Source organism: Carettochelys insculpta, chromosome 5 (genome assembly GCF_033958435.1).
Source record: "Carettochelys insculpta isolate YL-2023 chromosome 5, ASM3395843v1, whole genome shotgun sequence".
NCBI lineage: Eukaryota > Metazoa > Chordata > Testudines > Carettochelyidae > Carettochelys > Carettochelys insculpta.
In genome coordinates this window covers 10,354,503-10,369,605 of record NC_134141.1, presented here as the reverse complement: position 1 = coordinate 10,369,605, position 15,103 = coordinate 10,354,503, and the positions used below count along the sequence as shown (strand labels likewise).

At 46.0% G+C, this 15,103-nt stretch overlaps 1 protein-coding gene across 4 annotated transcripts in view; it reads left to right on the top strand.

The window, feature by feature from the left end:
• Positions 1 to 15,103, top strand: part of PLPPR1 (phospholipid phosphatase related 1) — a 142,540-nt gene that overhangs the window by 125,315 nt on the left and 2,122 nt on the right. For all 4 annotated transcript variants that reach the window (XM_074994656.1, XM_074994655.1, XM_074994657.1 and 1 more), the window contains 3 exons: positions 6,682 to 6,932; positions 11,356 to 11,532; positions 13,302 to 13,433. In XM_074994656.1, coding sequence (XP_074850757.1) covers positions 6,682 to 6,932; positions 11,356 to 11,532; positions 13,302 to 13,433 — 560 coding nt within the window. The remainder of the gene's footprint in view (positions 1 to 6,681; positions 6,933 to 11,355; positions 11,533 to 13,301; positions 13,434 to 15,103) is intronic.

Here is a 15,103-nt window from a genome sequence, read left to right as displayed (position 1 = left end):
CAAGGAAGCATAGGATGGAGCCCAATCCTCAGTCAGTGACGAACTTCCCAATAACAGTAGGAGTAGGAGCTGGCCCTTAATCTGCCCTTGCCTAGCGGATATCAGAGCCTGACCCAGACAGGCTCAGTTCTCCCAACAATATCATTCCACAGAGCAGGGAGCCCATGCAAACCTCCTTGGCCCAGGATATCAGTGGATGACTCTGAGACACACAAATCTACCAGGTACCATCAAGCTCCTATAAAGGAGTGTGGCCTTGTGAGTGAAGCACTAAATGTGAACTCACGAAACCCAGGTCCCATTCCCTGCTCTGCACCTGATCACTCACATGACCGTGGGCAAGTTTGTTTGCTCAGTGCCTCTGTTTCCCCATTTCGAAAATGGAGGTTGTGATGAAACCTCTCTTGTAAAGTACTTAGATCTCTGGATGAAAAGTGTTGCCCCTGAGCTAGGTGGTATCACGCTACATGGCTCCCTCAGCAGAACGCTTAGAACTCAGTTGAAAGCTGGTGGCTTTATAGGAGCGGTTGGGTAGAGGACCACACCTCCTCCAAAGATGGACTGAGGCTCACAGTTCCTCTGACCCCCAGAATCTTCCTGGACTCACTGTGGTTGAATGCTACAGATTTCTCTGGCACTGCATCACTGTTTGATGGCCAGTGAAACGGAACATGACAAATGCAGCGAGTCCACTGTAGGCTTTAAGGAAATGCACCTTACAGGAGACGTGGGTTCGTACTTTCAGGACCAGAGGTTCTGATATCAGGCCCACCTTTCTGGGCGCTGTTTCTCTGTCACTTACTCACAGGGCCCCATGTTTTTCTATGATAAAGGGCTTCCGCTCCTGCTCTCTCAGCTGCTCACCTCCCACTCTGCTCCTCCTCCTGCCTTGTCCCAGGCTTTTTCACCACTCACGGGCAGCTTTTTTTAAGACGTGCCATTTATAGTTACCTTCAAGTATCTGTGCCGGTGAGAGTTTCCATGGAGCCTGCGATTAGCTGACGTTCTGGAGTCAAAGAGATCCGGGGGAGGAAGCCTCTGAGGGGGGACAAGTGAGGGTAGAGAGCTGAAGGGATCAGATCGCAGTGAACGGAGAGTAATGGAGCCTTTTTTGTGGGGAAGGGGTCGGCAGCAGAGGAGGCATCAGTCCCGATTCTCAGGTCCTCTGTTTGCGTGCCTGGTGGGGAGGCTTTAAGCGGGAGGTGACCTTTGACCCCCTGGTGTCATTTAGAGCAGTCTCAGGGGCTGTAAGACATGTTCTGCCTCCTGTGGACTCCTCGCAGCCCCGAGGGAGAGCAGCCATTGCGCAGTGCCCTTGACAGGCTGAAATTGGAGCCAGTGTCGAGCCAGTCTGCTAGTGCTCTGCTGGCCAGGGAGCCCACAGGCAGGGCCTGTTTTTGAGGGACTGTTTCTGCTCCCTTTAAGCTGCCAGAACATGTTATAGGGGTCTCAGTCTGCCTGGGAATCTGGCCCTTCTTGACTGTTCCACTTTTGCTGTACAACTAGAAGCGCTCTACTGTCTTTTGGAAGGATCTTTTCCTTATCTCAGAGCTCAACTTCTGCCCGGGGGCTTGGGCATGAGTGAACTGCATCATTTTATCCTGAATTTGGGAAGGGAGCTCAGTCCCTAAGCGTCCGGGTCAAGGGGCACAGAAAATATGGTAAAATGGGCTCAGGCCCAAGGCAGAGGGCACATCTTGCATTGCCCTGGAGCAGCCGCTTGAAAGCCATGAGTTACAGCCTTGTTGAGAGATCTGGAAACCACTGTGAACTCACAAGGTCTGATTTCATTTCTGGCTTCCATCAGACTTACTCTGGCATGTCACCACTGACTTCAGCAGAGCTCCCCCTAAGAGCCATGGCTCGTGACTGGTCTTCCCCATAAGTGGAGTGCTTGGGCAGCTACCCCAGAGAAACTCAGGTGCCGCCCAGCTGATTAGCAGAGCACCCCCAGCTGGCCGTGTGGTTTTCTACTGGTGGTGCACATCTACACATGCCTTGGTGCATAGAACAAAATTTATTATGTATATAGGTCGAAAACAATCAGAAGGAACAGTGCCTGCAACCTTCATTTGAGGTCTTTTGGCTGTGATTCCTATGCCTGTAGAGAAACTGAACCGTTTGTCTCTTCTGTGAGCAGAAGGGTGTCCAATAAGAGAGATTATGTCATCCACCTTGTCTCTTTTTTAAAAAAAGACGTCAGCCTGATCTCTGAATCCTTATGCATTGGTCAATTACTTTAGCTACTTTAGGCAAAAACATGAAGTGACTTTTCTGGAGACAAATGGATTCCCCAGATACACACACTACCAGGGGACTGAACCTTAGATATTGATGTACACCAGTGTTTAAACCTTCAAATTGATTATGGGAGAGCCCAAAAGACAGCTGGAAGAATTTGGAGAATGTCTGGCCTATAAACAGTATCCGCTGCAAGGGTTAAAACCCAGCCAGCTGAATTCACTGCTGTGCAGAGCTGTAATTTTCAAAGAGCACAGTTTGGCAGAGCTGCAGAAAGGGAATTACAGTGATCAATATCCAACAAAATAAGAGCAGGCAAAAGGTTTCAGTTGTAGACTAATCTGCTGTGTATTTAGTGTTGCAGCCTTTGGAAGCTGAAAACAGTCCAACTTGCATTTCATGTATTACTAGAACGCTGATCAAAATCCAGGTCTAAAATCACTACGACTGTACATCGTTTCGAGACCGATCTCTTCAAATCTCCATATAGGCCAGATGTGCAAAACTCCATGTGTGTTTTTTCAGGTTTTTGAAAACCTGACGCTTAGAGTCTCAGCTTTTAGCTGACCAGTTTATCTGTAATGTAAAGTAAGCTCCTTGCACAAAGCCCATTCTCAGCAGGGCTGACAGACACCGTGGGCCCCAGGGTGAGATGGGAGGGAAGCACGGCTCCACTCCTCAGAAGGGGCGGAGCCAAGGGAGGAAGGGGCAGGGTCTATGGCAGTCAGCTCTTAGCGCCGCTCAGACCACAGCGCTAGCCTGCCCACCTCCCTCAGTGTCATGCGGAGAAGTGTTGCTGCGGTATTTCACAGGGGCCCAGAGCTTGAGCCGCAGTAGCAGCGATGACAGCTGGAGCTCTGGGCCCTTTTGAATGCCAGGCCCTGGTGCAGCTGCCCCCTTTACCCTCCCCTGTCAGTGGGGCCTGCCCATTAATTAGGGTTGAAGTTCAGTTAGTTATTTGTGCAGCACTGTGGCTGTACATGGGACTTTGAAGGCAAATAAAAGTGTCCCTCCCCCTGGCCTTGGGCTTTTATGAGCTTCTCCCCAGAAGCCAGTCGACCTCATTTCATCGTCCTTCCTGCCTCACAGAGATGTAGTGAGGATAAATGGGCAAACACCCCTCAGCTACCATACTAGCAGTACAAGAGCCGAAGATGGATATTTGTACACCCACACAAAAACTCCCTCCCTGGGTGAGCTGCATTGGAATAAGGCCTGTTTTGTGGTGGTAAACCCTATCCCTGGATTAGCCGATGGTGCTGGGGAGGTAGCAAGGGAGGGCAACTGCACAGGGGCAGCAACAGCAACTCTGAGCCTCTTTGAAACGCTACATGAGTGTTGCTTTGCCGCTCTGTGCAGCTTCTGTTGGCTAGAGTGGGCTCATCGCCATGCTCCAGGCTGTGCTAACGGCTGACGGCCTTTGGCCCCACCCCTTCTGTCTAAGGCTCTGCCCCCACCACCTTGCCCCTGGGTCTGCAGTGGCTCTCAGCCCCACTGGTTCATCCAGTATAAATATCCCTACCTAGACCGTCCCTGAGTAAACTGGGTAAATGTTACTCCATTCATTACTTCCTTTCTGTTGTTAGTCTATTGTTATGTGATGGATTACTGGAGCCATAGCAGTTTGCTTTGATCATTGCTAATTCTGTGAAAATACCTGTTCAGTGAATCTGACTGCAGGCTCCTTGGTTGTGTTACTGTGTGGTACAGCTATTACTCTGAGCAGAGCAATCAAAGTAAAATTGAAAAAAAAAATATACACAGCTAACCAATTAAATAAACTTAACTATAGTGTTTCTTGTGCTTAGGATTTATTTCAAATAGAGATTAGATGCTTTTCTTGAAGCTCTGGATGCTCTTTTAGGTGAATGACTGAGAATCTCAGCTTTCTTCTTAAAAAAAAAATTCGTCATAGTTGTGCAGAAGAACTTGAAACTGTGACCCCCCTTTAAGCTCCAGAAACAGAAAGTAAATTTAAAAAATGCAACATTTCTAATTTCAAAATCTCATGATTTGGGGCTGATGGTTTGGGACAGCTTGGTTAATGGTGTATGAATGTATAGGGTTGGAAATACTGTAACCTGGAAATTCTGCTTTTTATGTGTTATAGGCAAGATAGGATTCTTATAAGGTCACTCAGCAGTTTTGACTCATTTACTTTGTTCTGTACGTCTGATTCTGTGGAGTACTTTTGTAATAGCAACAGACCCAGGTTGCCCCGTACTCAACTGGCTTTCATGCTCCCTAGCATGTGGTCACAGTGCCTCTGGGGATTACACTTTATCTCATTTTTCATATCAGTCTTCTGTGGCTTGGTTAATGGGTAACACTTTAAAGTACAAAAACAAAAAGAAGTCCTGTGTCACCTTATAATATAGACTAACAGATGTTTTGAAGCATCAGCTTTCATGGGCAAAAACCCGCTTTGTCAGATGCAGGTCTCTGCCTATGAAAACTTATGATCCAAAATATCTGTTAATCTATAAGGTGCCACGGGACTTCTTGTTGTCCTCGAAGATACAGACTAACATGGCTACCTCTTGATACTTTAAAGTACGCTAACTTATAGACACTTAAATAATAATTACCAATTTGTTAATGTAAACTTCTTTCAAATACTAGTCGTTCTCTTCTAAACATTGAAAATCTACGATGTTAATAATGTATTAACATGGGTGTCTGCCATCTCAGAACATTTTAAAAACATTCATTAATCTAGTCTGACAACAGCTCTGTGAACTAGGGGAGGGATTCAGAATGACTTTACGCATCACTGAAATGCAGCTGTCTCTAGGCGAGAGAGTAGCTGTTTAACGCATTGAGTATCATTACTCCATAGTTTAGGATAAGCAGAAGGTGGGGCAAACATCATTTTAAATTTAAACTGCATCAGGCACTTAGAGTTACCTGTCTTGGAATGCAGTACAGCCAAGACATAGGTGTCAATGGATGTAAATGATTAATACCTATAACATTTATGTTAAAATGATAGTAAGTGAGAAAGAGAGGAAGAAGGATAATGGAGTCAAAACACAGGACTGGGTTCTAGTCCCACCTCTAGATTTGGATTCTGTGCACAACTCTGCCACATGTTTTCCATGTGGCCTTAAGCAAGAAAGTCAGGCTACATTTTTCAAAGCTGTCGCTCAGCGTTGGTGAGCAGCTTAAGACAGCTAGGGATTGATTCTCTGAGTTGCTGGGCATCCACAGTTCCCACCAACCTCAGCTGGAGTCATGGGTGCCTCCTTTGCTGAAAACAAGACTCAGGTTGTCTTTATAGAGGCATCCTGAAAATCAGAGCAGCCAAAATTAAATGGACGCATTTGAGAATTGTGCTTTGGTTTTCCTGTCTGTCCACTGGGAAGAACAGTAGCTGCTGCACCAGAGTAGGGTGGGAGGTGGGTGTAAATTCATTGGTGTTGGTGAAGCACTTGGAGGTCTTTGGATGGGAAGTGCCATAGAGGTGCAAGGTGTTCTTAAAACCAGGTTTGTAAAGTAGCCTGCAGCAGTGCACAGCCACTGCGGTCATTGTCCAGGGGTGAAATATTGTCCTTCCTCTGCACTTGCAGCATATACGTTGTGCACAGAGCACAAGCCAGCAACCTGCTCCTTTCCTTACCTCCTGGTTTGCGAATGTTCATCATTGGCAGGGCTTAGTCCTGCAACCATTCAAACATCTAGCTCCTAGTAAAGTCACTGGGAATTTGGGACAGGCAAGGCTTGCAGGACCGAACACTGCTAGCATGATTCTGAAAGTATCTAACAACTCCATGGGCAGCTCAAGGAGTACGGTACCACTTGCCATAAATAAAGATGTCAGACTCTGGCCTGTGGGAGCTGCTCATTGCTCCTGGATCAGAATCTAGAAGACATTCCTTACCTGGTAAATCGGATACATCTTTTTAAGACTGCTCCCTTTGCCTCTTGCATTGCATGGGGGGACGTGGTTCTCTGTCAGTCTTTGGTCCCACTCCTGTAAACATTTTACTCAGTGCTAACTTCCAGCAGACGAATGCACCTAGCTATTCTCGTAGTTATAGCTTAGCACATACATAAGACATTTTAGGGTCATGATCTTTGGCCTCAGGAAAAATTTACAAGAGTTACTTGGATTTGTTGTTTTCCAGTGAAATCCTGAAGTCCTTGCACAATCATCAGTTAGGCCTTGACACAAGAAAGCACTGAAGTCTCTGCTTAACTGGAGGCTTGTTCTCAACGGGACTGACGCGGAGCTAAGCACATTCTTAAAGTTAAGCAGACACTCAAGCGCTTTCCTGAATCAAAGTCATAGGCAAGACTTCCACTGATGTCAGAGAGAGTTTGCTGAAGTAAAGACCACAGGGTTTGGCCTCTGTCTCTCATTACTTCTATTCGTCTCATGCTCCAAGAGTGTTTCCAACATTTGTGAATAATTATTTATTATTTTTAACCTCTTCACAGGAGTGTTTGCATTTGGACTTTTTGCCACTGACATATTTGTAAATGCTGGCCAGGTAGTCACTGGGAACTTGGCTCCATACTTCCTGACGGTGTGTAAACCCAACTACACGGGGAGCGACTGCCGAGCCCACCACCAGTTCATAAACAACGGGAATATCTGCACCGGGGACCTGGAGGTGATTGAAAAGGCCAGGAGATCCTTTCCCTCCAAACATGCTGCTTTGAGCATCTACTCGGCCCTTTATGCCACGGTGAGTGCCTGTGCTATCCGCCAGTTCCCATGGCGGGTTTCAGTTGCTATAGCTACTGTCTCCTTTAATCTCAGACATATTTTTTTCTTTTGTATATGCATTATGGGAAAGAGCCCTTCATTTTTCAGAGGGTGAATGCAATTCTGGTGTAAGCAAGTGCAACTTCCATTGCTTTCCCAGTGAAGAGCTTTGTTATCTAGAGGCATGGTGGCCTGTTTCGCATGGAGTTCTAATCCCAGCTGTGCCACTGACTTTATGAGGCCTAGGGTGAACCACTTAAGCTCTGCCTCAGCTTCCTGACCTGTAAAATTCTGATAATATATTCCCCTACCTCATGGGTTAGCGAGTTAGTCAGTGTCTGTAGAATATCAAGTGCAAAGTATTGCTGTTTTGAAGAGAGTCTTGTTTGCTTAGTCTGAAATTTAGTCCTCTCTCGGCATAAATTCCTTGTTCAAGCACATGTCCCATTACAAGTATCAGAGGGGTAGCCGTGTTAGTCTATATCTTCGAGGACAAGAAGTCTGGTGGCAGCTTATAGACTAACAGATATTTGGAGCATCAGCTTTCATGGGCGCAGTGGGGTGGGGTTCAGAGGAGCATTTCAATTTACGTACTCCTCTGAAACCCACTTCCCCACGCATCTGACGAAGCGGGTCTTTGCCCACAAAAGCTTATGCTCCAAAATATCTGTTAGTCTATTTGGTGCCACAGGACTTCTTGTATGTCCCATTACAGGCAGTGTTGCAATTTTGCCAGCATAATAAAGGTAAGATTGGGTCCTTACTGTACAGTATAAAGGAGATGGTGCTTTCCTGCCATGTGGGGAAAATTCAAGGTCGGCAAAAGCCCCTCTAAACACATCATCTGCCTTTGTTTTTCTCTGGCAATATTAGTGTCATACTATAACATAAGACTAGTCACAGTTTGTGTAGGACCAGATGAGTGGTACAGTAAGGGCTATGTCATTATTGAAAATGCTGGTACAGGTTGAACCTCTGAAGTCTGACACCCTTGGGACCTGACCAGTGCTGAACCAGAGAATTTGCTGGACCATGGGAGGTCTGTATGGTCAGATGGTATTACCAACACTTCCACTGCTTATTGGGCTCTCAGAAGACATATAGGAGTAAATTAGAGCTAAACAACAGCACAGAACACTGAGAGCCAGGAGTGGTGGCTGTAGACAAGCTTTATGGCACCACGGGAAACAGGGCCACACCATGATAAGTGGTCATCCAGCTAACTAAAATCATGCTGGATTACGGATGTTGCTGGACAAGAGAGGTTCAGCCTGTAGTTTTGCCATTCATTGCAGTGGACTAGATTTGGGCTCCTCTGCTTGGGCGGAGTAGCATATCGATCGGCAAGCATGCCTGTAAATCAATGGGACTGTTCAGGAAGTTAGCCTTTTAGGGAAAAAAATGAGTCTTGATTTAAAGCCTCTGTGGATAGAGACAGTCGCACCTCCTTTGGCAGTCTGTTCTCACTGTTAAAAGATGCACCTTTTTGCAAGTTTAGACTATTGGGTCTAGATCTTATTAAATCCAGAACACCTGCCCCATCCATAACGTCCTGTCATTTTCCTAGGTGAATAATTACACGAGACATCCCCTGCTCCCTGAAAACAAATGAATGTTTTCTAAAGTATAGAATTGTCAGTTATCACATTAGAGCTGAACTATTACTTTCAAGAGCTGATAAGGTCCTCGGGGCATTTTAAAATCACTGTGGCAGAACTTGGGTTAGGGGTTTAGGGAGGAACACTGGTCATGCAATTCAGTTTTGAGGTCTGGTTGATACTTCGAACTGTTCGGTCAAGTCAGAGATGGCAAGGAGAAAAGAACGGTGCGACTATTCCTACAAACATACTTTATTTTGCTACCCTGTTCTCCATTGTTTTCAACAGAAAGCTGTACAACAAATTGGTAATTTGTAACAAGGGCTAATTTCATTCCAGTTTATCCATCCAACAGTGGACCCAGAGCACCCCCTTGTGTCCCTTCTTGACCATTACTCGTCATTTGTAATTGTACAGCACCTATTTTAAATTTGTGCTGTAGCTGGAGGTTTTCTGTGTGTTTGGCCTTTGAAAAAAATTACAATCACTGAGGCTTGTAATTCAAAGAAGCACACTTACTTAATCAGAGTAACGTTATATTTCAGTTTATATGTGTAATTTAGGGATTTGTGACATTTTTCAGACAAAACTGTTTACTTACCAAATTTGGTGATATCAAAGGATGTTGCAAATTCACATGTATTCCACAAAATTGTCCACGTTGGAAAATTAAGTGTCCAAAAAAGTCAAAATATTTTGTTGCATTCAAAACATAGCTTTAGAAATTGCTTTTTCTCTTTTTAAAAAAAATACATGTTAAAATACCCAATCAAAACAGAGAGGTTGCCATGTTAGTCTGTATCTTCACAAACAAAAAAGCAGTCATGCAGCACTTTAAAGACTAACAATGCAGCAATTTAAAGACTAACAATCACCTAATACATTATTTTGTTAGTCTTTTAAAGTGGTACATGACTACTTTTTCAGTCAAAACAAGGTTATGACTTAAAGCGGGTTTTTCCGGCCAACTTTCTGATTCATTGAAAATTTGGAAAAAAAAAAATTGAGGGTAGACCTGAAACATTTTTCCTGATTTTTCAGAATTGCCAGAAAACTGAAATATCTAAATTGTGCACCACTCTTGCGCTGTCTGCCTTTTAGCTTTAGGCATCTGGAAAATACTGGCTGAAAATCAGTGTATTTTCAGATTCAGGAATTTTAGTTTCCCACCCAAAAACACCTAACCCCTCTATTTTTCTTCCAAGAAAAGATGGAATCTTCCATGATATGGTTTGATTTTGGTGAAAACCCAGTTTTCCGTGATGGAAAATTTTTGACCAGCCCTCAGCATTACACAGTGGCTAGCAAAGGAACATTCCTGCTTTCTAAATCAGGGGTCAGCAATACCCAGCGCATGTGCCAAGACTGGCACATGAGCTGATTGTCATTGGCATGCTAGGTGGGAACTGAGTCCCACCCCTTCTCCCACCTGCAGCCGGGACCTTGCTTAAAGCCCGGCTGCCTGTGGATTGACGAAAGACCAGCTAACGTTACCAACCACCATCTAAACACTAACCCGCTGCATCTTCATTTGTTTATTGATGCAGCTGTTGTAAGCAGGACTATTAGCGACTTTAAAATATATCCGTGGCACTCGGACCATAGAGATTAAAAGGTCAAATCTCAGTGCTGTGCCTCAGGAAGGTTGCTGACCCCTGATCTAGATCATGAGGTGCGTCTATGAATTTGCAAACCCTCCTTTGGCTGTTTCCTTGGATCCAGCCCATATGGTGTGGCTCAGCTCCATTTACAAGCTAGTAACTTGTAGGACACAGCATACCTTACCAAGGCATATTACAGTTGTATTGTCCTGATCATCCCACTCCCATGATAAAATCCCTTTGACTCCTAACAACCATGGGGCATACTAGAGAAATCTGTTCCTGGAGACATTTTTGATAAGCAAACTAATAGCACAACTGATGCGTTTGCTTTGCTGAACAAAGCCAAGCAGTGTTTGAAGGAAATTCACACTTAACTGATCTCGGAGGAGGAATCTGTTGTGTTTACTTGGTTATCATTATGCTGTCAAATTTTGTTTGTTGTTACAGTATCTTTTGTATTCATACTACTCCTGTAATCACAGGCTCTGAAATTAGTGCAGGGCTGTTAATTGCATCTCCCGTGGTTTATTTGCTTTGTCAAAAATGACTCTAAAATGAGCTGACGCAGCTCATGGAGTTTAATGAATAGATATTTTGGAGCACAGGAAAACTTCTTACCATGTAATTACATTTTCAGAGTTCTGGTTTGTTTAAAAAACCAATCAACCCTCCCCTACTCTTTTCCTCATCTGCCACTTATTTAAGTCCCAAAGTCAAAACAAAGGCCCTTGCAGGAAAAAAAATGGCCTGACTGGTTGCTTCTTAACACCCAGGCTCTGGTTTTGAAACTGCTGCTACTCACTTGCCCTCCAAGTTTGTGAGTTTGCAAAAATTGGGAATTTGCTTCTGGTTGGATGGACGCCTCTGACTCTCACACACATTCAGTAACCTCTATGCAACGCAAGTGTTCAGCTGCTCACGTGCAAATGATTGTGCAACTTTGGCAGCCAATGGAACTTTTGTGCCCTTTTTATACCAACCCTGGCTGCCCTATCACTGCATATGGATGAGTGGATGTTAGACATGTGGAAGCCATCTGTTTCCCATTCTGAGCCCCCTCCTGTGCTACACAACTCCCAGAGAATTCAGGGATTCAGACCATCAGGTTTGTCATGTTCCTGCTTGCCCTAGTATGCGTAGCTGAAACATCACCTGTATGTTTGTCTGAGTCCTTTGATGTGTGGCCTGTGCTGTGTTTCAGATGTACATCACAAGCACAATTAAAACAAAGAGCAGCAGACTAGCAAAGCCCGTGCTGTGTTTGGGGACCCTCTGTGCCGCCTTCCTCACCGGGCTCAATCGAGTTTCTGAGTATCGAAACCACTGTTCGGATGTGATCGCCGGCTTCATCTTGGGAAGCGCAGTAGCGTTGTTTCTGGTAAGCTGATCTCCCACCCAATGGCAGAGCAAGCTGAAGGCAAAGAAGAATTCACTTAATAGTTCAATGTTTGTCTCTCAAACCTGATTACTCAGCCCACAACTCCATCATGGCTAATTCTAGTGATATCTAATTAGATTTCTCTTCAGAACAGACCCTAACATGAAATCGGGTTGCTATTAATTAATAGGGCTCGTATCTACACACAGTTCCGTATTATTTTAGTCACTGCAAAGTGCTGACTCTTCAGCCTTCCTGGGGAGGCACATCTGGTGTGCAGTAGAGCGCAGCAAGCCCGGGGCTCTCCCAAGGCTGCTCTCTGGGAGATTCATGGCACCTGTACTTCGCAGCTTCGTTGGCTGTCTGTAGTTTGGCAGATGTGGGATTCTGGATCTTACTTTGGGTGCGTATAAAGGTCTGAACAAAGAACCTGGTTTCCCACCCTGGTTACCGGGCAGTTATACAGACCTAAAACAGGTGTAACAGAGAGGAGACTCGGATAGGCCCAGCTGCACAGCCAGTCGGGGAGACTGACTTATCTCCCACTCGGCATTTGAGATCTGGGGGTTTGAGGTGGTTCTGCGTGCCACGAGGGGATGTGGGGTAGTCAGTGATGGCAGACAGGGACTCCTCACCAAAGGCCAATGGGTCTGGGATGCTCACAAGGTCCAGGAACGGCATCTTCCGGGGTGAGACACCAGATTTCTTGGTCCCTCGTTAGCTGGGCATGGAGGGTTTCGATGTTGTGCTTGACTGGCGATTTACCGCATGCTTTTTCCCTTCCTATGGTGAATTCATGTAGTATTACTAATAAATGTGCCCAATTCCACTGAATTAACTAAAATTAATCACAACGCTTCCAGAATCCTCTGCCTTTGAATGCTTAGGAAACCAGCTGGTGTTTTAAATGGGCCTGGAGCTCCAGTCACCACTGAGGCTGTAGTAGCAGTGGCCTTATCAGAACTGAACTACTCCACATGACTCTGAGAAGTGAATGGGGGGAGGGAGAGAGAAGCCAGCGCTGTGCTCTGAGCGCTGCCAAGGGCTGACTGCCGTAGGCCCCGCCTCTTCTGGCGTTGGCCCCACCCCTACCTAGAAACGAAGATAGCCCCAGAGTGCTGCTGCGTGACCTGGATGGTCTGAAACAACGCCACTCTGGGGAAACATCTGTTCAGAAATACCCCGGCCCCTTACGAACCAGCATCACGCAGGCAGGGTGCAAATATCGCGCATGGAATGTACAAGCATATCCTTGAGTAGGCATGATACGGACACATTCTGTGTTTTAAATGGTGACCAGTTGAGACTGGTGTCATCCAGGAGTGATCCCTGCACTTTCAATGGACTGGAAAGTCCTGAATTTTGCTTCTCTGGGAACCATGTATGATGATGCAAAATGCAGCCTATAGAGGGTAGGGCAAATTATCATTGGTGGGGCTAAGAGATCAACACAATTATCATCAAGGCTTCTGCTCTCTAGACGTAATAACAATGAGAATGGTTCATATCAACAGGTGACAATTACGCAGGCTGAATGGCTGAGAGAGCCCCTTGCTCCCAGCCACGTCAGTCACCTTGCTAGTAGTTCAGCTCTGATAAGGGGATGGTTTGCAATCAAAGCCCTGGATGGACATACCCCGAACTTGGGACGAATTTGAGCCCAGACCTGCAATTATTGTCCCGAGTCAGTGCTTGAAAGGAAGGGTGCTAGTTAGCACTCACTGGCGGAGGTTATATGGTGACATAGCTCTTTTCTCCGTCTCATGCAGGGAATGTGTGTTGTCCATAATTTTAAAGGAACACGTGGAGCTCCTTCTAAACCGAAGCCTGAAGATCCCCGAGGGATGCCCCTCATGGCTTTCCCAAGAGTGGAAAGTCCCCTGGAGACTTTGAGTGCACAGGTACCGTAAATCCCTCAGTCACAGACTGGCCTGGGGACAGCTGCACAGGGGCCTGGCGTTTCAAAGGGGCCCAGAGCAGTGGCAGCGTGAGCTCTGGGCACCTTTGAACTGCTGTGTCAGTGCTGTTACGTGTAGCTGGGGGAGGGTCAGCGCTAAGGGCTGACTGCACTGTGCCCTGCCCCACCCCTTCTACCTTGGACCCCACCCCTTCAAGGATGTAGAGCCTGTGCCCCCTGCCATGCTGTGACTGTCAGCCCCGCCGGTCACAGACAGTCATCAGAAACATTGTCAGGCCTCGCTTTAAACACGCAGCTGTAGGGTCTCCAAAGGCAGTGGAGTTATACCAGAGATGAGTTTGTTCCATTTGGCATATCTACTAATATATCCCTTGTGTCCCAGCCTGGTCAATTTCAGCTGCCACACACTCAGATCTGCCGAAGAGGCAGGGTTTAGCATATGCAATCAGTGACAATGAATCTTCACACCTGTTGCATGGGGATTAAAGGTCGACCCTTTTCTTGTGTGCTTGGGCAGAAAAATAGGGGAGAAAGGCAGAGAGTTCCATTCCATTATACTTTAGGACTCTCTCAATACAGGGCTGCTCTTTCCCTTACGTCTGACGCTCCCGTATGTATGCAAGCATTTGAGGTAGGGATGGGAGTGGGACACTTTTCAGTAAAATCTTCATTTAGTCAACCCCCAATTTTCCATTGAAAAGGTTTGGATGAAAAATTTGTGACCAGCTGGAATGGGGATACACATGGACGCAGTGTTCCTAACGCTGGGACTGATCCTGAGCTCTCACACCTCCTCTTCATCGGCCATTGGGTTGCTCAGACAGACGTCAAGGCTGTTTCCCCACTCTGACAGTCAGCGTGCAGAAGTTGGGGGCCCAAAAGAGACCTTAAAATACCTTGCCCTCTATAGCTTCTACTTAATAGCTTTCCAAGGTCACAGATTCCCTGACCTTGGAAGGTAACCGTCACCACCGAAGTGAGAAAACCCCTTTTAGAACCCAGGCCAACACACTTGGGATGTCTCCCTGTGGGGTAACCCCAAGCTCTTAACCCTCCCTTATGAGAGAGCTGGAAAAGAAACAGCAGGCTCTGCTAGCTGACCTTTCAGTTTTGGTGTTCATGCAGGTTGAGCCTCTCTAATCTGGCACTTTTGGGACCTGACCAGTGCCAAACAAGAGAATTTGACAGCCCATGGGAGGTCAATATTGTCTAGCACATTACGGACACTTCCACTGCTTACTGGCCTCTCAGAAGACATTTAGGGGTAAATTACAGCTGAGCAGCACAGAACAGTGAGAGACAGCATTGGTGGGTGGAAGCAAACTTTATGGGGCCATGGGAAACTTAGCCACACCCATGGTAAGTGTTTTTCTGACTAACTAAAATCATGCCAGATTACAGATGTTGCCGGCTGAGAGGGTTCCGGTTTAGAGTAGTTCAGCCTTTGCACAGATCTCCTGTACCTTCCAGGACACAAGAATCAAACAATAATAACTAGCAAGCTCCTCTGACTCAGTGGGAGAAAAACAAATTTCCAACTTGTTTGCAACTGAATAATGCAGGATGAAGATAACCTTTTCACTTCCATTGTGTGTACAACGTAACCGAGAAAATTTTGACCCGCCCGTAATTACTGGGAAAACAAAGACGCTG